Here is a 24599-nt window from a genome sequence, read left to right as displayed (position 1 = left end):
GTTGAAGGAGATAAGTTTCATTAACTACATTTATAATTAGAGGGTGTTTTAAGGTTGAGGTTAGTAGCAACTATTTAAAAAAATAAAAATAAATGTAATTTTGATTTAAATAATAAAAATAAAATATTTGAAAAAAATTATAGAGGTTGAAGGTAGTAAGGAATTACAATTGTTAAAATTTAAAGTAAGATATTTTAATTTCTTTGAATTATCTTTATAAAATTGAATTTACACATAAATCCGAATAAAAAGACCATATGGTCCATATCATACAAGAAATATAGGGAGACGCTCTTTTTCCCGTTACATATGCAAAAACTTTAACCCTAAAATCTTCAAACAGAACTTACTTTTTTTGCATCTGGCCCGTCCACGTCACCACGGTCCCACCTAACGTAAATCCTATCTGTTATGGACAGTCCAGATGTAACTCGAAGCATGAGAATGTGCCACCGAATACACCAGACCGAACCCTAACCTGCAACAAACAGAAACTATTAACTACTATATTATCTTCTTCTTCTCTCAGAAACCCTAATTTCGACTCTCTCGCTCTACTTTCTCTCTCCAAAACCATGTCCGTGGATGCCTCTGTGGAGCGAAGAACAGAGCCTGAGAACCGCAACGGTGATGGAAACGGGGTCGTTGCACCGAGCTCGACTCACAGGCTCCGGTTGAACCCGAACACCGATCACGAGCCGGACAACTACGAGGACCTTCAATTGGAGTTTAGTCCTTTGCTTTTCAGCTCTCTGGAGCAGTACTTGCCTCCCTTCATGTTGAATGCGCGACGTGATGTTAAGGTTCAGTACATGAGGGATATTCTGCTTCGGTACTCGAATGAGGCTGAACGGAATCGAGTGAGTGTTCTTATGGCATTTTTCTTTCTGAAAACAAACGGTGGATTTGAGTTCTGTTTGGTGATTGTTCGTGGAAATGTGTTTGTTTAAGTTTGTAACCTGTTTCAAGGGTTTCGAATTGAAGTTGGTTTGGTTGCTCAGAGGACGGAGGATAAGAAAGGGAAATAATTTTTCTTTTTCCCATCTTATACGTATGTTGATTTGACGAGAGAACGGGGAGTTTTTGGCTTTGTTTTTATGTCTCAATTTATAGAAAATCTAAGACCCAGAATTTTGTTTCCTATTATTTTCTTGCACTTTCTCAGCAACCGAGCGTGGGTTTGGAGCGCAGTTTGGTTGCAGATACACTGAGGTGGTGGAAAAGGGAAAGGAAACTCAAAATGAAATACTGAACTCGATAATTCAATAAGCGTGGATTTGATGTGATGCATCGAAATAATGTCTCCGCATGCAAGTCCAAAAACTTTTCTTTTCTGTAACAATCTCTATTTGGTGATGTTGACCTAGGGTAGTTGTGCTGCCTAAAACTTCATATCTTTGCCCCGTTTATATTCTATAATTTTCTTGGCAACTAATAATGCCTTTGTGGGAATTTCCCCTTTTCAATTCTGATATTCTTAATCATTTTCCAATCTAATTCCTAGTCTACTGTGGGAATTTCTTTCAACGCTTCTTCTAGCTACTGTCTTGCTTCTAATGGATAAAGGATCTTGCTATTTAAATTTAAAAAAATGCTCTTCATTGTGTCTGATAAATATGCATAAAGTAAAGAGCGTTGTTATGACTAGTTGTGGGATTCTTTTACTTTCCTTTATATGCAGTGGCATAGATGCATAAACTACCTACAGCCCTTTTCGTTTGGTAACTAATTAGTGTAAGTTACTGGTACATGTGAACGGATGAGGAATAATGACATGCAGCATGATGGATGGCACTTGCTTTTCCATTTAACTGAAAGTCTTCTTATCTATAATTTACCTGAAACAATTTTTGATCCTTTTTTTTGACTCTTTCATTTTAACAGGTTCAGAAGCAGAGAGAATACCGGCAGAAGATTATGTCGAGATATCAGGTATCTTCCATGAATTTTTAATTGAGAGTTCTCAAACTTAGAGCTAGTGTAATAATTTTTATTGCTTTAGTGGTGATGCTAAAGGAAGCATGTCATTCAAAAGAAATTCGGTGGTAACAGTTTATGCCACAAGAATTTGTATTATTTTGTGAGTTTCAATACCTTTGAACTGTCCTTGGTATTTTAATGGAGCAGTGCTCTAGTAGGTGGAAACATTCTCAACAACTTGAAGGATAATGCTTAAAGGCAGGAGGAGTTAGTTACATGCTCAATAATAGGCTTGGATGAAATCCCAAGATATGAGATTTCAGAATTAAAAAGGCTTCTATCTTTTTGTCTCTTTGAATTCAACTGTCTCATATTTGAAGGAGACCGAAAGAGAAAAACTCTCTTCTTTTTTTATATAGTCAACCTTACTAAGATCACATGAATGTATTGTACATATCAAGAGGCTTCTATCTTTTTGTCTCTTTGAATTCAAGTGTCTCATATTTGAAAGAGACAGAACGAGAATTAGCAATACCCAAAGATGGACTTTACCTATGAGATTTAGTTTAGTTTTCTTTCTTTCTTTCTTTTTTTTTTTTTATATGTAACCCGCTTGAGAAGCAATATAAAATGAGAAAAACTCTCCTTTTTTTATATAGTCAACCTTACTAAGATCACATGAATGGATTGTATATATCATTCATTCTTATCTATTCCCTAATAGAGTTCCTTTCCTTGAATGAGGGGAAAATAATTACCAATTTGATCAAATTGAGGGAAGTATAGGGAAGAGGGGGAAATAATTACCAATTAGCTTGCACTCTTTATCAGTAACACAGAATAGGGGTGAAGACATGCTGTTTCTATGTTTAGTCATATTGATACCCTTAATTGGTGTGAGAACAGGAAAGTGAAGACATGCCTTGCAAGTGTCTATGTTATAGGAATTAAGAAATGCCAGAGTAAGATTAAAGCTTGATCTCTGTTGAACTGTTCATGTTTTCCTTTTCTGCATATATTATGAACATAAATCCCCCTATTAGCTTCCACATATTTTACATAAATCCCTGTATTAGCTTCTACATATTTTCCCCTTCCTTTACTTGTTCTTTCCTCTTTGCAGCCTCTTCATAGGGAGCTCTATGCCATGAATGCTGAGAAGTTCTTTGTCCCCTCCTTTCTAGAAGCAATAAAAAATAATACAGAGGAGGGTTTTAGGAGTATAATATCCGAAAGCTCTCCTGGAGTTTATACTTTTGAGATGCTTCAACCGTGTTTCTGTGAAATGTTGATGTCAGAGGTATCATCTTTCTTCTTCCCACCTGGCATGTTAATTCTACTCTTTCCCTGTGGTTTAGCTTTTATGTTTCCTTATCAGGCTCTGATTGCTTAGGTAGAAAATTTTGAGAAATGGGTCTATGACACAAAATTCAGAATCATGCGACCAAATACAATGAATAAATATGGTGTTGTTCTTGATGATTTTGGCCTGGAAACCATGCTTGACAAGTTGATGGATAGCTTTATACGTCCTCTATCTAGAGGTAATATCTTTCTTTTATTTATGTTAGGAATATAAATGCAATGCAAAACAGTCAATTGATGGCATGGACTTCTCATACTGTGGTTGGATTTTTCTTTCCTTTTTTGGCCGCAGTTTTCTTTCCTGACTTTGGTGGATCCACTCTGGATTCTCATCATGGTTTTGTGGTTGAATATGGAATGGATAGGGATCTGGACCTGGGTAGGTGCTTTTTCCTTTTTTGTTAATTTTTATACATATGCTCCAGTATGAACATCAAGATCAAAACAATCTTAATGCTGCATGGAAACTGGAAAAGATTATAGAGGGAGGCAAAGTTGTCCTGATTCCTGACGTCCATTGCACTTGAAACAAGCCAATGGAAAAATGATCCTGAAATTTTCTGTAACAAAAACTTTTACACCACAAACAACAGACCTTGGAAGAAGAGACAGAGAAGTTCTTACCTATGCAAACTCCTGAATCCCCTTGCATATATAGCAAAAATTTCAAGGGTTCTTTTATACAACTTAACTTAAAGATGGGATATGTGTTGATAATAGAAGAATAGAGTTTCTCCTAAAGGGTATGAAAAGAGACAATCAACTAGTATTTCTTTGCATTCAAGGTATAATTAACTGGATTTTATAGCTTTTTTGTACACTGGAGTTCAAATTACTTACCTTTAAAAGTTTGAATTACATGAAGAAGGACCTCTACATCCCTCAGTCATTGTAGTTTTGTTTTGAGGTTTCTATAATCATTATTTAAAATAGAATTCTGACTTTATTTTCTTGCTATTGTCTCAAAATTCTAGAAATGAAACTTGTGTCTTTTTCAGCTTTTGAAAAAAACTAAATAACTTTACATTTGTAGGTTTTCATGTTGATGATTCAGAAGTCTCTTTAAATGTTTGCTTGGGTCAGCAATTTTCTGGTGGAGAATTGTTCTTTCGAGGCATTCGATGTGATAAACATGTAAATACAGAAGCACGAGCAGAGGTACACTGCCCTTAAATATTTTATATTAATGCAGTATGCCTTTACACTCACAAGCATACAGAGATACATGGGAGAGTCTGGACAAGTATGCGTATACATTGTGCCATTGAAGTCATTCTTCCATAGGATTGCTTCTATGCACTCCTTTAACTATTTTAAAGGGGACATATGGTTCAATTTGGCCAATCCCAGTGTCATATCTTGGCATGAAGTAAGCGCCTGACTTAAAAACTTAAGTGCAGTATCTACACAGAGGGTGTTTTGCTGAACCTGTGAGGTTGGCAGCCTCAAGGACAAGTGATGTAAAAAGCTAGGAATGCTGCTGCTAGATGTGTATCTCAAGGATTAGGCCTTGCTATATAGCATGGAAATTTTACTTCATCATTTTCTTTGGAAGATCATTTTACTCCAATTCTTCATATTTGTCAGCCTAGGCTCTAGGCATAGTTGTTGAAGGTGTGTTTTAGGCATGCCTAGCCCCAAGGAGCAACCAATCCCTAACTATAGCGTCTTGCTTGCCAAGGCACACACTTTGTCTATTTTTTTAGCATTTTTATTCTTTTAAATTCCTGATTGTATGTTGAAAATTTTCATATTTGTGTTAGTTTTTTGTTGGATATTTCTTTTAAATGCTTGGAATATTGAATTTGTTGTTGCTTGCATTGAATTTTAGATCATATTTTACAAAATTAATATGCATCCTAGGTTGTGCCTCACTTTGCTCAGGCATGTATCTTGGGTCATGCCTTGCGCCTTTCAAAATTATGGGTCATGCTCCTGAAGTCACCTATCTCATTTGGCCTAAGAATTGGGCAACACTGTGCATGGATGTCTTCAGCATTATGTGCTTGGTTCTTTGACATGTTAGGCACCATGTGCTAGTATCTGGCAAATCATACAACTGCCTGTACAGACCAGTGTAACTCAAGGATAACGCCATTGGCATGCAAGCCCCCTTAGTGTTTATTCAATTAAGCATGACCCTTATTTATCTGAGATACATTAAGGTGGGAAGATGGGTGTTATTTATATGCCTTCTTGGTTGAGGACCCTCCATGGTGCTGCCTTATACATGCATAGGCTTTGATCGCCGTGGCATGTGAAACACTCTTGGTTGGGAAAGTTTCCTACTGGATGCGCTGAGGATATATTACACTATTCTCAAGCTCTTTCTGTTAGCTATGTGGTACTTGGGAATGTCTATTTTGATATGCAAAACTGTATTATGCTAGTCTCAGGTAAGGTGAGAGTTAGGTTGGCTCATGGTGCTGTTCAAAAAATGGCTGGCTAAGTACTAAGCCCAAAACATGGTTGCTAGTTGATTGTTCTAAATGGTTATTTATATTTGGTTGGTTATTCTAAATAATTATTTATATATGTTACTCTATTGGTTCAAGCTGCATGAGTTATATACTCAGTTATAGACATGTTATGGTTCTCTGCTAACAGTCACTGTAAATTGTGGAAGACACTAATTGAGGCTTTGCTGGGTTTATTCTTAGGAAATTTTAGATTATTACCATGTTCCAGGACATGCAGTTCTTCATTGTGGTCGTCATCGTCATGGTGCTAGAGCCACAACATCTGGGCATAGGATGAACTTACTATTGTGGTGCAGAAGGTATATTTGTCCTCCTTTTCTTTTAGTGGTAAATATATAAAACTTAGGTTAAAATTTCTGATAGTGCCACTGCATCTCAACCATTTTTTTGAAATATTACTACTCTCTCCCTTCTGTGGTTGGAGAACAGCATGACTGACTGAGTCACCCCTCTTCAATGAGGTAGATTGTTTCTTGCCATTTGGAATCCAGGGCTGTTTGTTGAGGTTAATCAATGAATAAACAGTTTCTCATTTTGTCACATTTGAAATTTGTATGCTGTTTGTCATGGTGTATGATGCTTATATTTGAAATATCATTTTATTGGCCAGTCAATGTGCGATCATGACCCTGAACTTATTCTAAAATCTTATGCATTTGTTGAAAACACGAGGAAGCACCCAAACGAAGAAAGATGGGGGTGTGATAAAAAATCTCCAGAATTATGAGGCCGTCCAATGTACTTTATTTGGAATCCCAAGAGTTTCTTGGGTTTGGAATAACATATATCACAGGGGTTTATTGAACATCTAATGCTGTTTTCTGTTTGCTCAAATTGCATTTCGAATCTTTTTTCAGTGCAGTCTTTAGGGAGCTGAAGAAATATCAGAAAGATTTCTCTAGTTGGTGTGCAGTGTGCCAACATGAGAAGAAAGAGAGGCAGCGTGTAGCAGTTGCCACCACCAAACTGGTATAGTGCAACATTGATCATAGAAAGTAACGCTTGAAACCTTAGCATTTTACTAAGTAAATTACATTCTGCAATGTTTACTTTCCTCAGGAATTACTGAAGAGGGATGGAAATCCTGCTCCATGAGCTGATGAATGTGCAATTTTTGCTTAGGAAATTGTAAAGTAGTGCAATTCTCGTCCCATCAACAGATTGAAACATTCTTTTTCAGTAATATATCGAAAGGTTTGAAGGCTGTCCATTTGTAATGTGCTTCATTCCCTGTGCAAGATAGCTGTACATTCAAATAGGTTGGCCAACTTAGCATCTGGCCTGAAATTTCACCTTACCATTTTGAGGATCCCCTTTTAAACTATATATTGTACTTATGAATAAATGGTCATTTCAGCTGATTGAAATAGTTTCTTTGCAAACTTATTTGTCAGTGGTGTGCTACTGGATCTATATAGCATTTTGGTTGGCTTTATTGTGGAAACTGCCTGGAATAAACTTGAAACATTTTGCCTCTCAATCATGTGGAAAGCTAGAAATCTCATTAAATAATCAGGAAAAGATGCTCGTACTTCAAGATCTGGCTCAGTTGGCAAAGGAGGCAAAGGAATGTAGGGTAGAAAAACGGTTGATTTGGAAAATATTTTATAATTTTTATTTTCTAAAAATAGTTTTTAATTTTTCTTTTCTTTTCTTGAAAATATGTTTTATTAAGAAAAGTAATAATTTAAAATATATATATATAATCTCAATTACATTTTTTTATATTTTGAAATGGTTTTATAAAATATTTTATTATACTTATTATTAATCAAATAAATTATTATGAGATAAAATTATATTCATTTATGATAATTCATAGTTTAACAAATAAATAAAATATTTATATAATGCTTTTAACATAATATTTGATGTTAAATACAAACACGAAGATATTATATTTATATTAATATTAATATTTGTTTTTCTTATATACAATATTGGTATTGCTTTTATATCCTAGGGACAACAAGATATTTTTGTGATTCTATTCTTTTATTTTATTTTCAATTTTCTTAAAAACGATATTCAATTATCCTAAAAATGAAAATGAAAAAAAATTATCATTTTAAAATTTTTTTAAATATTTTTAACAATTATAATTTTGTTTACGTTTTTATCGTTATTCGTTGACAGTTTTTTTCATTATAATTAGTAAATAACATTTTAATTTTTTTTTCTTCGGAAGTTATTGGATTGAATTTTGTAATTTATCAATGGATTTTCTTCTGATTTAATAAATTGATTATTTATTTTATCTTTATAGGGGCAGAAGAAAGACAATAATAAAGAAAAAAAAAGAAAAAAAAAAAGAGGTTATTTGAAACGAAAAAGCGAGAGCTTGGGAAGAGGAGGGATACAAATACCAGAGTGCAGAAACGCGGGCGTTACAAATGTCTGGCATGAAAGGCAAGTGGACACAGCTCACCAAAGCGTATCACATCGCTTCCTACATAGATCTGCCGATTCATCACTCTCTGTAAGCCTAATCTTCTTCTCTCTTTTAAAAAATCATCATCCTTCTCTTTCTCTCTTCTTCAATCTCTTTAATCTCTTTTGCTTTTTCCAGGTCTTTCGTTCGCTTCCTCAGAGTCGGATACCCTCTCTTCAAATCCAACCCTGGAAGACAGTTTCTGAGCTAGGGTTTCTATGTTTTTTTCTACATTTGTGTCTTTTTTGTCCCGAGAATAATTCTCTTGTATGTTTTGTGTTGGATTTGTATCAGTGCATCGTCTGTGTTATGTGATGGTCTTAAGCGGGCTAGGGTTTTCGTTGTACGCTTTCTTTTGGTTGTAGCCTCTGGCGTCTGCGTCTCTCAAATCAATGAATCATTTTGCCTGCGATCGCAAGATTTTTGCTTTTTTCTTTTTTTTTTTTTTTTTTTTTTTCCGTTATATTTTTAATTATTATTATTTGTTCAGTGTTTAATGATTAAGAGCCCTTGTTATTGATCTGGGAAGGAGAAAATTCCGAAAAGCATTTTTTTTTTTTTTTTTTTTTGTGGTTGTGCCTGGGTGTAACAAGCCATTCTACTCTTTTCAGAATTGTAATAGGGAAAAAATTAATGGCCAGCGTATCAGCAAGTAATCAGGTGAATACTCTGTGCCTTGGAGTATCGGAGCCTATTTCAACTGCTGGGCCCACCGAGTTTGATCTGATTAAGACCCGAGAATTGGAAAAGGTTGGTTTTTGGATGTAGAATGAGGAGTATTTTTGCTGTTACTGTAATTTTTATTGTACGGTACTGGTTGGTTGACAAGAAAACGCGCAAAAGGAATGGTAATATAATATGTTTTGAATTTTTTGCTGTATGATGTATGTGGTTTTGGTTGCGGGAGAGAAGCAAAGAAAAGTTTTCTTTGGGTTAGGCAATGGTTGATCCTGGTCCATCTCTCTACAAGTTGGTTTAAATCAAGAAGATGCTGTTCGGGTTTATTTCTGGTCCCTTGCCTAAACCATTTCCAATGATGTTGGGTGGCTTCAACCATTTTCATGACTCAGTACTACTTTTTGGTCCCAAATCCCACTGTCATACTCAATCAATTAGTTCTTAGAAGAGTGGATAAAATCTAGTTAAGTTGTGACCAGTCCATTGGGGCTGTTAAACACTATGAGTTTACAAGGGTAACATTGATGCCTTCCCTCCAACAGCAATAGATTGCTGCTTATATCAGGTTTGGTGGAGGTCATGCTTTTCTGGTCCTTATGGTGAGATATCTATCTCCTGGGAAGTATTGTGGTCGAGTCCCTTTTAAAAAAATGAAATTGTAAGATATCTATCTAAGATTCAAATTTTTAATACATTTTTTTAACCTTTTGTGCCTTTTCTATGCAACCAACTGGTGAATTCCTAAAGCACTGAAAACAGAATCATGGAATGTTTTGCCTATCAATATTCATGTAAGTTTGGATGATCAGTTTCTTGCAGATTCTGGATTGTATGAAACTCGGGAAGAAGCTATAAGGAGGGAGGAAGTTCTAGGGAGAGTAGATCAGGTTGAGTTGTTATGTCAATATAATTCTAGTATCTTTTCTTATAGGAAAATTTTCAATTTTTGTACTTGTTCTTTGTAGTTTCTTTGGTTTTATATTAATTACTGTGGAATGACAGATAGTGAAGGTATGGGTGAAAACTGTTAGCCGTGCTAAAGGGTTTAATGAACAGCTGGTTCATGAAGCAAATGCAAAGATCTTCACGTTTGGTTCTTATCGATTGGGTGTATGCATATTGCCCTTTTTTCCCTTAATCCTCTATAGTTTTTTCCTCTACTTTTTCTTGTTATGTTTACTTATAAACTAATTAGAGATTTTGAGTTAACAATTTAGTTTACTTGAACTCTATCCAAATTTCAGGTGAAATAATTAGGATTTTCTTTGTTTAAGTCTGGATATTTTCTTTTCTTAAGAGGCTTTGGAGTGATGATTATATTCTTGATATTTGCTCATATGGTTCTGAATGCCATGCCATGGAGATTGGTGAGCTTCATAATGCTGCAAGATTGTAATCATCATGCCTCAGCCATCACTCAGCCCAGATGACACAGCAACTAGTAGAACTGTAGTACAGTCTCATGGCTTACCTATATTGTCATCAAGCAACATTCTAGTGAATAAAGCCATAAAGGTGTTTTCCTTCTACTAGAAGGTGACATGTGCTGTGTGTGCCTGAGAGAAAGTGAGAGTGTGCTTGTTAGAAACATGCATTTAGTACAACTAATATAACTGTATACAATCCCATGGGTTAGCCATCTTGACAATAAGCAACATTATTGTGAATGAAGGTGTGCTCTGTCAGACTGGAAAGTGACCAGTGCACATGAATGTCTGTGTGTGTGTTTGAGAGAGAGAGTATGCGTGCTTCGTCCAACTATAAGATGATATATGCCACATGAATTGTAAATGTGTGTATTCCATTGGACTATAAGGTGACGTGCATGCATGAATGTGTATGAGTGAGGGAGAATGTTCCATCTGACTGGAAGTTGACCTGCATGCATGAATATGCATGTGTGTGTTTTGTCTGACTAGGAGGGGGGAGAGAAAGAGTGCATGTTCTGTCTGACTAGAAGATGACATGCACACATGAAAGTTATGTTTATGTAGAGAGAATGTGCATATGTGTGTGCTCCATCATACTAGGAGGGGGGGAGGGAGGGAGAGTCTTGAAACTCAGAGAACAATGAAACTGTCAAGAGGCCAGTGCCCCAACTTAATGGATAAAGATAAAAGGGAGATAAATACATCCAAATTTGAAAATTTGTGCATGTGATAGTGCTGGGCCTTTTAAGGGGAACCTTGTAAATGTATAGCTCAGGAGTTGAGTTTAAGATTTCATATCCAATATTCTGCTTATATCACTAAGTTGTTGAACTTATTTTTATATATTTTTTAATGATTTTACTTATGGTTGTAAAATAGGTGCATGGCCCAGGTGCTGATATAGACACATTATGTGTTGGACCTAGACATGCTACTCGAGATGTGAGATAAGAACTTACCTCCAGATGAGCGACAGTTCTTAACTCTGGTTTTATTTACTTAAAAGAACTCTGAGATGAAATATTATTTTTTATACTCAATGCAGGAAGATTTTTTCGGTGAACTTCATAGGATGCTAGCAGAAACACCTGAAGTACAAGAACTGCATCCTGTGCCTGATGCTCATGTTCCTGTCATGAAGTTCAAGTTCAATGGGGTTTCTATAGATCTTCTTTATGCAAGACTATCACTCTGGGTTATTCCTGAAGTAAGTTTTGCTTCCAATTTGACATTCTAGTATAGCTTTTGCATCTCCTGTGCAGGGTATTCTGAAGTAAGTGTCATTTTCTCTTTCCTTGCTTTTCTATTCATTTTGACAATGCGGTTAAAGAAGATTCTAAAATTGGCTACAGCATTCCTGTACAAAAATGTCAATCAGCTTCTCTTGGTTTTGCTTAATTTTTCAAGGGGCACATTATGGTCTAAAAGCTTATTTTGACTATTTGGAAGGAACATATTAAAAGATCTTTTGATAGTTTAAACCAGTTAGAATTGCAGCTAAAAAATGTTTTCATGAATAGGTTTTAGTGGTCTGGTAGATTAGTAGGAGATGGAAGGCCATAGATTTTATTGATGTTTTGTATTTGTCTTAAGGTGCAAGAAAACCTTTCCTTTCCTTTTGTTGACCTTTTATGCAATTGGTGCACACGGGTTGCACCTTCTTTTGGTGCTCTTTATAACATCTTATTTGCTTATTAAAAAATGTTGTAGTCTAAAAGCTCAAAATTTGCAGACTATGATACTTACCCAGAGTAATGTGAGAAAGCTTCTTTGAGTGCCCTCAAGTTCGTTAATTAAATCTTTCGAGTGGATATCCATAGGAATGCTAATGATAAGGTGGACTCTTTAGCCAAATGTAATGTACTTTCTTTGGTGGATTCTAATGGAACGGAGATCATCTTCTTCGGTTTGTCCCTCGATCTTTGATGAGACTGGAGAGTGTGGCAGCTGTGTTTGATGGTTGTTTTTATTTTGCTTGTCTCCTCTTAGGATTTGGTTTTTATTCTCCTAAGTTGGGCACTAACTAGTACATGAATTCTGTAAGGCCTAAAGCAAAAAAAGCAAAGTCAAGGGAGTTTCTTGTGCTATGAGTATTTTGGCAAGTTTAGAGAATATTTGCAAAAATAATAGGAAAGCAACAAATTTGGGAAATGTTAAAACAAACCTAGAGACACTATATAAATACATGAACAGCTGGCAAGACAAGTATAGGAGAGAAATTGTTCTTCTGCAAGCATATATGACTTGTACCAGGCTACCAGAACCCTATAATACGCAAAGATCACTATTTCTTACCAACATTTTGCTTTTTTCTTGAACTGACGGTCTGTGGCTGTTGAGGTTACATTTGGAAACCTCATAGGAAAAGAGGTAAAAGAAGGGAAGGATATTGTTCTAACTTTCTTATTTTCATTGAGAAAGTACATAGATGTTTTGGATATGTCTTGGCAGCATTTGTTGGTGACGACCATGAGCTGACCCTAGAAATTTTAGCTTCCTTAAATTATGTTTTGTTTTGTGATACCACTTTTGCAATTATTTGAATGGTTTTGACTCTTCAGGCTATGAAAGTTGAAGAGCCTTTTTCCCACCCTTCATGGTAATCATTGAAGTTTGGTTTTGTCTATTTTGAATGAGCTGTCATGGTTGTGTATTTTATAATTTGTAATCCACATTGTCATTCTAATCAGTGTTGCAGAAAATTAGGCAGTTCTATTTAGTACCTCATTTGTTTTTAATGTGTCTAACTTGTGAATTTGTTTTGGAATTTATGTTTGTTACTTTAACATGTTAATTTTTCACAGGACTTGGATATTTCACAAGAAACAATACTACAAAATGTAGATGAGCAGACAGTTCGTAGCCTCAATGGTTGCAGAGTTACTGATCAAATTTTGCGCCTGGTCCCAAATATTCAGGTTATCACTGTTGCTTTAACGCAAATACATGCATGCTTCATGTTGCTTTGTATGTATTGTTGATTATGTTTCTTTTTTTCTGGTTCAGAATTTTCGCACTACATTGAGATGCATGAGATTCTGGGCAAAGCGGCGTGGGGTTTATTCAAATGTAAGGAGTATTACCTCTGACCATTTATCATTCTTCTCACTATTCTTATTCTTATGTTTTAGCTGGTGCATTCTCTATCATGACCACAGGTTTCTGGTTTCCTTGGTGGTATAAATTGGGCATTGCTTGTTGCTCGCATATGCCAGCTATACCCAAATGCAGTACCTAGTACCTTGGTATCTCGGTTCTTCAGGGTCTACACGCAGTGGCGTTGGCCTAATCCAGTTATGCTATGTCCTATTGAAGAAAAATGCCTTGGACTTCCTGTTTGGGATCCAAGAAGAAACATCAAAGATAGGAACCATCTGATGCCTATAATAACTCCTGCATATCCTTCGATGAATTCAAGCTACAATGTTAGTTGGAGCACATTACGTATTATGGAAGAAGAGCTTCAGAGGGGAAATGAAATAGTTAAGGTATTCTTTTGTGGAATTTCACATTTCATTTCTTCAGTTTTCTGGATATATGGATTAAGAACTGACTGTCACTTATTAATTGGTTTGTTCAGGGTTATTTAACTCAAAAATTTTCAATGATTTCCTTTCTACTTCTTCAGTGATAATTTGTCATAACTGCAGTTTTCTGGAGGTGTGGATTATCTGACTGTTTCATTTTAATTGATTTATTCAGGTTTTCATAACAAATTTTTTCCATGATTTCCTTTCCACTTCTTCAGTGATACTTTATCGGAACTGGAAAATAGCATTAGTTAATTTTGTCTTTGTGATGTAAAATATAGGTGTTGCTTTTCTCAATTAATAGAATTATCATTTCTTCATGTTTCCCGTAATATGTTTTTCTTATGTGCATTTTCTGTTGACTGTAAACTTAGTTTTTAGTTTATGAATCGTCTATGGACTCATCAATTATTTCTCCAGGATCTGGAGCAACTTGTGTATTCTTTTTTGCAAGCATTATTTCAGTGTGTATTGACATGCAACATTGCATAAGTTGATCAAATGGTGTATGCTTTTACAAATTTACTCCAGTGTTGCAATGTTAAATATTTTCCTCTTCAAGTTTTGATGACTATAAGTCAGTAAAGCTGTTTCCATTGCCTTGGCTGTTGTTTTACATCCTTTGTCTGTACTCAGAGCTTCATTATTATTGTTCTTTCATTTGGCTTTTTGTTGTTTGCTTATGGTATTAGGGAAAACTAGATCTGGGAAAATGGTTTAGAGATGTTACTCTATCATTGCATTCAAATAAGATAAACAATGTTTAACCCAGTTCATTTGTCTTCTTTTCTTTGTATATGACATATATTTTGAGTCCTTACTGGAAAATGGCACAGTTGTCCATATCTCATTTATATCCTGTCATGCAAACATACTGATATCATAGTCATAATTATACAAACTACATTCTGAAGTACTGATAGCTTCCCTTTTCAAGATTCCATTTTCATTTGAAAAAGTGGAATTACCAATTGGTAATGCCGGGAATTCCTTTTCTGTTATGAATTACAAGAGTTGGCTTCTGAAAAGTTTACCTACCATTATGGCAATCTTACTTCTTTCTGGTTCATCAAGCTAAATGACAGACCTGAGCTAATGTAGTCTGGTCAGTGGTCTTGAGTATGAGCTGATATTTATCCATATCACTGGCTTCCAATACCAATAGTGGCTGATATAGTTGCTATGTAGGATCATATAGTTCTGTTTCGCAGATCCAATCCTGATAAATGGATTGATACCATCCTATCAAGTGTACAAGTGCTTAGACAAGATGGGGATGACATTTAGTTATGTTTGTTTTGGTGCTTTGAAGTGGTGTTTGCATCTACTGTGCATTTTTCGGTTGTATTATTTTGGGTCTGTGGTGTTTTAGTACAAAACTGATCTAAGGGAGCCTGCTTGATAAAGTGACTTGGATGTATGTATTGCCAACAATTATGATAATATTGTTTCTATGATGATAAAAGGTGGAAAGTCGGTTTTTATTATTGTTTCTTACTGCTAGCAACCAAAAAAAAACTAATGTGAAATGCACTGTGCATTGTAACACTGATACTTCTTAAAATGTTACTATGTCATTAGTGGGGCCAAATCTAAATCCTTTTTTAGTGTTCTTTGTTTCTGTCACTTCAAGTTGTTTGCAGCTGAGACCCTTGGTTAATTTGGTTTTTGACTTTGATGATTGACTTGAGTTATTCTGGTTTAGAATATTGCTTTTGTGCTTGATGACTTGCAATTACTGCAGGAGATGGAGACAGAAAACACTGGCTGGATCACTCTTTTTGAACCTTTCCTTTTCTTTGAAGCATACAAGAACTATCTGCAGATAGATATAACTGCTGAGAATGATGTTGACTTGAGGAACTGGAAAGGTTGGGTTGAATCTCGACTTCGTCTACTTACTCGGAAGGTGATATTACTTTCTCTATTAATTTGATTAGCTCAGTTACAATTATCTACAATCTCTCCTCACTTTGGCTATTAAAATTAAACCTGTAGATTGAGAGGGACACAGGTGGTATGCTTCAGTGCCATCCACACCCTGCAGAGTTTTCTGACACATCCAGATCATTCCATTACTGTTATTTCATGGGTTTACGGCGGAAAGAAGGCAGTGCTGCCCAGGAAGGTGAACAATTTGATATAAGGTTAACTGTTGATGATTTTAAGAACACTGTATGGATGTATTCATCCTGGAAACGAGGAATGTGGATCCATGTATGCCATATAAGACGCAAAAACATCCCAAATTTTGTCTTCCCTGGTGGAGTCCGGCCTCCCCAACCCATGAAAGTTGCTGGAGAACAAGGACAAGTTTCAAAACCAATGGGCTTTAACTCTCAGAAGAGAAAAAGGGATGAGATAGATGCTGGGAGTCACCCAAGAGAATCCACATCTTTAGTGGAGAATGTGGAGTCAGATTTGCAAGGGGAAGTAAAACTGGAACAGGTTGAGGTTAATGTAGGGGACAGTTTAACCAAGGTAATATGTTCATCTGAGAATTCTTCACACAATAGTATTGAGCTTGAAGGATATGCTAGATGCAGCCAACCCCTTGGGGCTGCATCTTCTGCTAGTGGTTCCTTGAGTTTAGGAAGGGCGCTTGTTATTGAGACAACCTCTGAGCCACTTGTTCATCAATGTTCCTCAAAAGAAGTTGGTGAGTCTCAAGTAGGGTTGGTTGATCAAGTCCAGAATTTTGATGTGGGTAAAAGAGTCAATTGTGTGCAGTCCTCAACAGCAGAGCGAGGGATGGCAGCAGCAGCAGCAGGGCAAGGGTTCAGTCCTTGCTCCAGTCTCTTTCAAAATGGGGGTTTAGAGGAGCTTGAGGTATAATCAGTTGACCTTGTAGACTTTATTTGTTTATTTATTTATTTCCCTTTGTGGTTTTCCCTTTTTGTTGGTTATATCTGAATGGGAGGATCTTTTTGGTTGGTTCATCAACCTCCAAATTTGCATCTGAGATTTCTACTCCTGTTCATTTTTTTATTTTATTTTTTTGTGTGAGGGAGGGGATTTATTAAGAAGCTTAAACCTTTTTTTTTTTGCTAATTTAAGTTGCCATAGATTCAAAATCGATATATTTAACCAAAATAAATATATCAAATTGGTTTTTGACTATATAATTTATTTTATAAATAATAACTGCTCTGAACTTTGGCAAATAGTCAATGTTATTAAAATTTTGAAATTCTTTAGGGCAAAATTTATTATTCTCTGCAAAATAATTGTTTTGTTATGGATATCAAGTCAATGTTATGATCAACTGTAGTAGAGACAGCCATTTATGACATTCTTTTATCTTTATACCTGAACATAGGATGCTGAGTTGACTGCTCCATTCTACCATGGAAATCCTGGTGCATCAAGTACCCCACAGAAGCACCTTATCAGGTCATTTATTAGTCAATGGAATATAGTTCATAGATTTTTTCCTGCAACTATTATGTGGTTGCATCTATTCTTATTTGGGGTTTGATCACACAAGTCTTTGTTTCTTGTTTCTTTGCAGGTTAAGTGTGAATTCTTTGGTGAAAGCAAGAGGCAAGGGCACTTGAGGGATGTACCTTAGCTGCAGTTGAAGGGATTACTTTAGCTCGTGTAAAACCCTTGCTTATTGGTCTTGTCCAAGTTCGAATGCTTTGGAAAAGCAACTTATAGTAGCAGTTAAATAGTCTTGCTTGGAGGGATTTGTATATTCAAGTTATTTGCAGTTGATAAATTAATATCAGGTTTCTCCTGTTTATTTACTTTAAATTGTCGGTAATGAAAATAAAGGTGTGTTTGGCAGGAGTGGTCTTTAGATTGATTATACTCATCTTGGAACAAATAATCCTTTAGACCTTGATTGTTTCTACTTGGAGTGCACAATCATGCTTTGTTTTTGTTTTTTTTTTTTTTTTTCTGCTCCTAAATATTTGGTGGCACACATTGGTTGTGGTCCATTGAGGTATTCGCTGACTGGCCTGCTTTATTATTTGGACAATGGCTTGACAATGTGTATGAAAGGCAAATTGGCATGTGACAACTTGGAGTTATGGTACAGAGATTCAGCAATTCAATGCTAGTTTTGCGATAGATTTGTGCTTATCAAGTCAGAAAAATTGAGCAAGGTAGCATTTTTTTCTGGTTGGTTGAGCCATAAAGGTTGAATGGGTGCTGGCTCAAGGTTTCCAGAGCCCTTTGGTGTCCACCTGGAGAAAATTCTTGGCTGTATCTAAGTTGTTTGATGGGTTTACAGTATGTTATTAGAATTGCATTTATTTATTTATAGTTGTTCAGATTATTCAGCAACATATAAAATTCATCAGTTCTCTTTAAGGTCCTTATTTTTCGATGAAAAATATTCTGGTTTCTGTGGGATCACTGAATAGTCTGTGGCGTGAGCCAGCACAACACTGGAGGTGTATCAATTTCTTATGTTGTTTTGCAACATATGCAGCAATGAGTAGATTTAAGAGTCTACTAGAAATGCTAGAATAATTTGGTTGTACCTAATGTATTGCACACTTTTTCAATGCCCTAATTGAATTTTGTCTAAACAGGTACTAGAGTTGCTGTGTGAAACAAAGGGCAGGCTTGACCAGGCCATTATCCTCCAAAGCTATATCAATATCCAAACTGCAGGAGTGGGGGGGTGGGGGGTGGTGTGGGGTAGTTGAATGCATGAACCTGTCAATTCGAAGGGTGAAGGGTCTGGAATCTTGGCATCTTAGAAGATCTAAAACCAGACAAATTTGAATCAATCAACAAAAATCTGTGTTTGCTTGTGCATGTGTCTTTGATCCAATGGCAGCCACCAACAAAATCAGGCGCCAAGGAGCTACCACACCTGCCGTGTCCAAATTTTGGTGCCCAAAGCATCATCTTGCTAATGTAGCAACAAAACAACCACACTATCACATGATCAGGGCCTGGCATGGTGACTTGTTTTAATCAAACTCTGTTGCATGGTACATGCTACATGTTGCCTGCCTTGTGTGCCTGATTTTTCTCCTTTTTTTTTTTGGAGTTATATCACTGAAAACAAGCCCAGGTCCAGGTGGATGAACTAGTATGGGGTTGGGGACCATCTTATCGTGAATTGGAGGCCTACCATCCTTCCTGTTCAAACTGCAGCTTCTTTATGATTCTTTTTTGACTCTTACAATCTTGGGATTCACTTCTGACGTACTTTTTCAACTTTAAAGCCACCAAGGAACACTTCTATGAGATCTATCTATCTTCTATCCGAAGGGGTTGGATGGGTTAGAAAGTAGTTTGGGATTATCACTTGTCCTAGAAGGCTAGACCTAATGACAAGAGTAAGCATCTTTCGTCAAACACTTCTGGCCAAGAGTCTTGTGAATGCCTCGGCCCATCCTATACACTACCACTTGATGTGACTTTCTAAAATTTCTATTAGTTCTACAACTTTCTACTCTTCCAATGCCCATCTACCTAACAGCTATCTACCTGATAGAATAACCCTGGTCCTCCTACTGGCCCCAGCCACCTCTTCTTTCATTCTTCCTTGCTACTCTTCTTCTTTGTCATCATCCACACTGCAACTCACCAGGGCAATTCTTTTCATCTAATTGGGACAGATTTTCCAGACTCTAGAGCTCTCTTTCAATAATTTCTAAAAAGCTTTTGGAAAAAGAAAAAGAATAAAAAGATTAAAAAACTTCTTCATTGCTCTCCTCGTGGGTTGCAATAATTTTTCCCAGTAATTAAAATTTATTAATTCATAAATTGGGCTAATAATTAAGGGATGAGGGGGCGGGGGTACACTTCGTTTTAGTGGGAGGACTTTGAATGAGATCGACCTGTTTCCATATTCATTTCCTGTGTGTCTTAGTCTTCATTGTCTCTGTCAAGTCCTTTTCATTATCATCGTTGTCATTATTAAAGTTTGTCTACACTCTTCCGAGGACTTATACACATATAAATTTAACTCCAATTACTTTGTAAATTATTGACGTTGTGATAAACAACTTGAAATCTGAGAGTGACAAATATGATAAAAAAAAATAATGCACTTACATTGTTAATTCAATAGAGATGGAGAGAAGGGCTAACTTTTTTTTTTTTTTTTTAATATTTTCCTCAAACATTCTTATCTTCTATATTGGGTCTGGGTTTGATGTCGTCTGGTGTATTTTTAATACCCTTCGTATTTTCAAATTTCTATGGCTTTGTATAAAAATGATGCGCATGTTTCTAGAAGGGACCCGAGAGAGCTGATGATGTTTCTCTTACTCCGGGAAAAAATTTGATCCCATAATTTGCAGGAAAAAAAAATCTAAAATATCTGTTTGTAGAGTATTTTTCTCACATAAATAACTAAAGTTACAACTTTGACGAGTTGATCGGATTAATGACTAATCAAGCCTAACTCGATCTAAACCCCAACCTAACCCAAGCCGACATCTAATTTGAGATATTCAATTTAAGTCGAACCTAACTTTATTTTTTCTAAACTTGGGTTAAGTGTCAAGTTGTTCAAGTTAAACTTAGATTGGTTGGGTTAGATTTAAGTTGATTGATTTAGATTTGAGTTGATTGTGTTGAGTTTAGGTTGATTGGGTAATACAATTTAAAATTCGTTTGTAATATTTTTTGAAATTTTTTAATGTATTTATATAAAAATTTAAATAATAAATATAACACAAATTTTAAGATACTAATAAAAGAATAAATAGAAATTTATATATTTTTAAAAAAAGTAAAAGTATATGATATGATATTTAAAAAAAATAAAAAATAAAAATAAATATTATTATATAAGATAACATGTATTATAAATATTATAAAACATTAAATCAGGTTTGAGTTGGTAAAATCCAACCAAATTCAACCGTTGAAAACGATTCCCAAGCCTACCCAAGCATCATATGCGATTTTTTATATGGTATTAAATTTTTTTGTTAAGTTTATCAGCTAAAGTAATTGAATAAAACTTTTATTAAATTTGAAAAAAAGTTTTTAACTTTTTAGAAGTAGGAGCTAAATAGATTTAACAAGGATAAACCATGGAACCATTCGAGGGCATGATTATGGTATGATTATCCAGTGGAATGTCACAATCTGATTATTAGTCTAAAACTTTAGATCTTATTGTTTTTATTAGCTTAAACACTTAATTTCAGTGTTTGAGGCTGACTTGTGAAACAGTGGAGAATAATGATTTTTCCATAGAGCTGAGAGCCTGGGAGCTCTAACCTCTAGCCCAATGGATGACAGCCGACACAAGCGGTTAAACATAGATTTAGAGTTTTGGGAGTAGCTTTAAAAGAACTTTCCTTAAGAGGCTTTGCAAGGTATGTCATAGGTTGAATCCTAAATTTACAATTTTTACACCATCAATTGTCTATAGTCATGGATTATGGTCCATGTTGATCTCCAAGTGGTTGCTCAGGTATCACTATCAGACTATCAGTAGCTATTCCTCGGTCTTCACTTTTCACCCTTCAGAGATGATTGTTAGATGGTAAAGTGAAAATGTTGGGGAACTGTCCAATCGGGAAAGTCCCAAAAAAAAGAGAGAAAAACAAAAAACCCAGGTAGATGGCAGTGTAGAGGAAGATTCTGAGGGGAGGAAAAGGTAAGATGGAATTACCCATTCTAATTATATCGATGGATGGTGGTGATGAATCCATGATGATGATGATGATGAAAAGGAGGACAGCCAGGACAGCTTCCATGTAGAGAGTTACAAGTCAAAGAAAGTAAGCTGGCAAAAATATGAATGAAATCCATGCAATCCCAACTGAACTTTAGCTTTAACTTTAAGCCCTTAACCACCACTTGTTCCTTTCTCTCTCATGTGTTTTTTATAAACTCCTCTTTCCAAGCGTGGTCGGCGGATACGCGTATCTTCACCTACGGCCCTGATTCCCCATCATCCCCATCTCTTCTCTCTAATCCCCCTTTTCCTCATTTCTAATACCTGCCTCTTGAGTGTTTTCTCATTTTATATTAATCTTAATCACCGGAGATCGCGGCAAATCTCTCTGTCTGGGCTGGTCCACGCCTTAATCCTCTTAATCTTGCCCACCGCCATATGCCGCCTCTACTAATAGTGTTGTTCCTGATTTAATAACCCAATCTATGCTGTAGAATATGGTGACAATTTTTATTGCCCATTTTTATATTGATTACCACCCATAATGCAACAAGCCCCCAGCATAACCCTAAATTTTTTAAATGAGGGGGTTTACCGAGAGTTGTTGTCTGTTTGCGGATTTGATCACATGGGTGAAGCAAGGTAATGGAAGATAAAACTGGGTGTGGATTCCTTTTGGACGCAGTGTCATGAGCAGTGAAAAATGTGAGAAGTTGGAAGAAAGGGGCAGAAGATGAGGAAATCACTTTGTTTTGTAGTGAAAGCAGACAAAATTGGGGGTATCTGGCTCTGGTGGACGCGGAGGGTGACATAGAGGTGGAAAGGTCTCCACGCCATCTCTATGTGTGCACTGTTGTTTCAGGGTTCCAGCTCACACCTCTTATGGGTTTCCTCAAATGAAAATGCTCCTAAAGATCTCCATTTAATATTTTTTTTCCCCATCCACTTCTCCATTTCCAATGCCAAATTGCTTATGTTGGCCACTGTGTGGAGTGATTTTTCATTTTTTTTTCTCCCAAAGTTACGATTTTGGTTGGGTTGGGGTTTCACATTGAAGTATCAGCTCGTATGAGTTGATGATAATTATTGAGAACTAGGTGGGGTTTGTCCTGGGTTTCAACTTGAATTCAATAGGGCCCTCTTATTGACTTGTGCTTTGTTATCAAATTCCTTTCTAGATGCCCTTTCTTTGCTTTTTTCCCTTAAAAAAATGAATAGAATGGATTTGGCAGGTCTAATGAGAAAAGGCATAGTGGGCACACATTTTTTTTTTTGGGATGAAGGAGTAGAAGCATGTGTTGCACACATGGTTTGTTGTCCCAATTTGCATTTAAATAGGTTTTGGAAGCGAGTTACAAGGTAATCATGCTTCCCTAACCACAATCCACTTTTCCCCTTTCTTTACTTCATCTTTGAACTTTGAAAGCATACAGGGTTGGATCGATTGGATTAAGATCCAAATTCACCAATGATCTATGACTAAATTTTGTTCATCCCCATAGCTTTTTATTATATGCATTTTGATTTGAATGCTAAATAATATAAACAAGATTCCCAAATCTTGTAATGATTGTCAACTGATGGGTGGTGATTGGATCCATTTTATTTTATTGACTTCCACCCAATTTTATTTTATTTTTTTTTTAAGAAAAAGGGGTTATACTTACAACATTCTCATCAAATTAACTTTCTAAATTACTGACATTATAAAAGGGCAAAGGAAGAGGTTAAACTTAAGGTGGGGATGAGGATGTAGAGGAAGAATGGAGAAAGTGGGGGGGATGGACGAAAACAAACAAGAGGCAAATAGGGGAGGTCCCACCACATGGCCTTGATGAAAGCCAAAATCTCCAACTCTTTAGGCCGCAAAAAACACCGCTTCCTCATTCCCACACCCTTAACGCCCGCACCCCTACCCGTACCGTTCTACCCTCAAAACTTACACATCAAAGCTTCCGCTCGCCTCTTTCTTCTTCCTGCCCACTCTTCCCCTTTTTATTACCACCATCTTATTATTCTTCTTCGTACCTCTCTTCATACCTTAAAAATATATACATAGGAGGAGAAAAGCGCTCTTTTTTGAGTTGGGAGGCGAAAGATGGGTCTGCAGAGCCAGCTGAACGATGTCTCATCCGATTCGATCCCTCTACTTCTGGTGGCAATCATCGCCAACTGCGTAGCTTATATTCGGTCCTTGCTTTTGGGGTTATTTCAGTCCATGGGCCTCTCTCGATTCGATGCGGATGAAGTGGAGGATGGGCTACTGGGTGCTGTGGGCTCCGGTTTGGCCAGTCTGATAGTTCTGGCGGAGCAGCTCAACCTCAATAGGGTCTTTTCTTATCGGTACGGTGAGGATGGTGGCGCCGCTTCCGATTGCGTGGTGTGTTTGTGCAGGTTAAGGGATGGCGACCAGGTGCGCAGGCTAGCGTGCCGCCATGTCTTCCACAAGGAGTGCTTCGATGGGTGGCTGGATCACCTCAACTTCAACTGCCCCCTCTGTCGGTCGCCCCTTGTCTCCGACGAGCGCGTGGCCCTCACGCAGCGTCGCGTCGGTGGGGACTTGGTCACCTGGTTCTCTTTGCGATGATGGGTATTGTGCATGTGATGTATGGGGTGCATGTATGTGTCCGGCGATGATGATGATGATGATGATGGTGACGAGAGTAAAAAAAAAAGGTTTTCACTTTTCACTGCCTTTTTTGGTCGTCTTCTCTTTTGTCTAGGAGGGTTGGCAGTATTGACTCTTGACTTCCTTTTTTTTTTAATCTTGTTTTTTGAAGGCCTCTTTGAAGGTTCTTTTTTACTGCTGTAAATTTTAGAAGTTTCTTTGTTTTTGTTTATTTTTTTAAATTTTGGGTGTTTAATAATGGAGAGGGTTCTTGTGTATCACACTGTGATCTCTGTTTCAGTTTATTTATTTACGTGGGTTTTGTATATATATATAATATATATATAGATATATAGGTTTTCCTGCCTATGTTTTTTTCCCATTGGTATCCAAATTCCAAGCCAAGCAGAAAAATCACTGCAGTTTAGAAATGAATCCGCATGTGGGGATGAGTTTAATGAGCCCACCATAGGCTGTGCCTTACTTGTTGATTGTATATTTGGCCAATCTCTTCTAGAATTTGAGTTGTGTGAAGGATTGTAGTAATAGAA

The 24599-nt window shown here is 36.4% G+C and overlaps 3 protein-coding genes across 13 annotated transcripts; all 3 read left to right on the top strand.

Moving 5' to 3' along the window:
• Positions 1 to 433: 433 nt before the first annotated feature.
• On the top strand, positions 434 to 7147 carry LOC100254326 (2-oxoglutarate and iron-dependent oxygenase domain-containing protein CP2). Of its 5 annotated transcripts, none has more exons than XR_002029824.2 (9): positions 434 to 860; positions 1885 to 1932; positions 3044 to 3220; positions 3314 to 3464; positions 3578 to 3664; positions 4319 to 4443; positions 5946 to 6064; positions 6628 to 6734; positions 6825 to 6842. XR_002029824.2 is itself a non-coding variant. In XM_002283546.4 (9 exons), exons 1-9 carry the CDS (start codon positions 576 to 578, stop codon positions 6858 to 6860), a joined length of 1140 nt encoding a protein of 379 aa, XP_002283582.1. In that variant the 5' UTR covers positions 434 to 575; the 3' UTR covers positions 6861 to 7147. The 5 variants fall into 5 exon arrangements, 4 of the variants coding, with proteins under 4 accessions (XP_002283582.1, XP_010662518.1, XP_059594691.1 ...); XM_002283546.4 differs by having other exon boundaries at positions 6623 to 6734; positions 6825 to 7147; XM_010664216.3 differs by lacking the exon at positions 6825 to 6842 and having other exon boundaries at positions 5956 to 6064; positions 6628 to 6727.
• An 889-nt stretch (positions 7148 to 8036) lies between these two features.
• On the top strand, positions 8037 to 17690 carry LOC100252483 (nuclear poly(A) polymerase 1). 7 transcript variants are annotated; one of them, XM_010664280.3, is made up of 13 exons: positions 8037 to 8244; positions 8335 to 8946; positions 9684 to 9761; positions 9877 to 9984; positions 11184 to 11246; positions 11350 to 11511; positions 13109 to 13222; positions 13311 to 13373; positions 13463 to 13792; positions 15579 to 15743; positions 15833 to 16663; positions 17154 to 17227; positions 17346 to 17690. In XM_010664280.3, the coding sequence occupies exons 2-13, from the start codon at positions 8830 to 8832 to the stop codon at positions 17389 to 17391; spliced, it is 2151 nt and encodes a 716-aa protein (XP_010662582.1). In that variant the 5' UTR covers positions 8037 to 8244; positions 8335 to 8829; the 3' UTR covers positions 17392 to 17690. The 7 variants fall into 7 exon arrangements, with proteins under 7 accessions (XP_010662582.1, XP_019074620.1, XP_059594676.1 ...); XM_019219075.2 differs by lacking the exon at positions 9877 to 9984; XM_059738693.1 differs by having other exon boundaries at positions 17154 to 17690.
• A 4105-nt stretch (positions 17691 to 21795) lies between these two features.
• LOC100262985 (E3 ubiquitin-protein ligase RHA2A) lies at positions 21796 to 24329 on the top strand. The gene has a single exon (XM_002283471.5). The coding sequence runs from the start codon at positions 23539 to 23541 to the stop codon at positions 24025 to 24027; it is 489 nt and encodes a 162-aa protein (XP_002283507.1). The 5' UTR covers positions 21796 to 23538; the 3' UTR covers positions 24028 to 24329.
• Positions 24330 to 24599: the final 270 nt, after the last annotated feature.

This window comes from Vitis vinifera, chromosome 1 (genome assembly GCF_030704535.1).
Source record: "Vitis vinifera cultivar Pinot Noir 40024 chromosome 1, ASM3070453v1".
In the NCBI taxonomy this organism is placed as follows: Eukaryota; Viridiplantae; Streptophyta; class Magnoliopsida; order Vitales; family Vitaceae; genus Vitis; species Vitis vinifera.
Note: the sequence above shows the minus strand (reverse complement) of the source record. Positions and strands in the feature narration are given on the sequence as shown.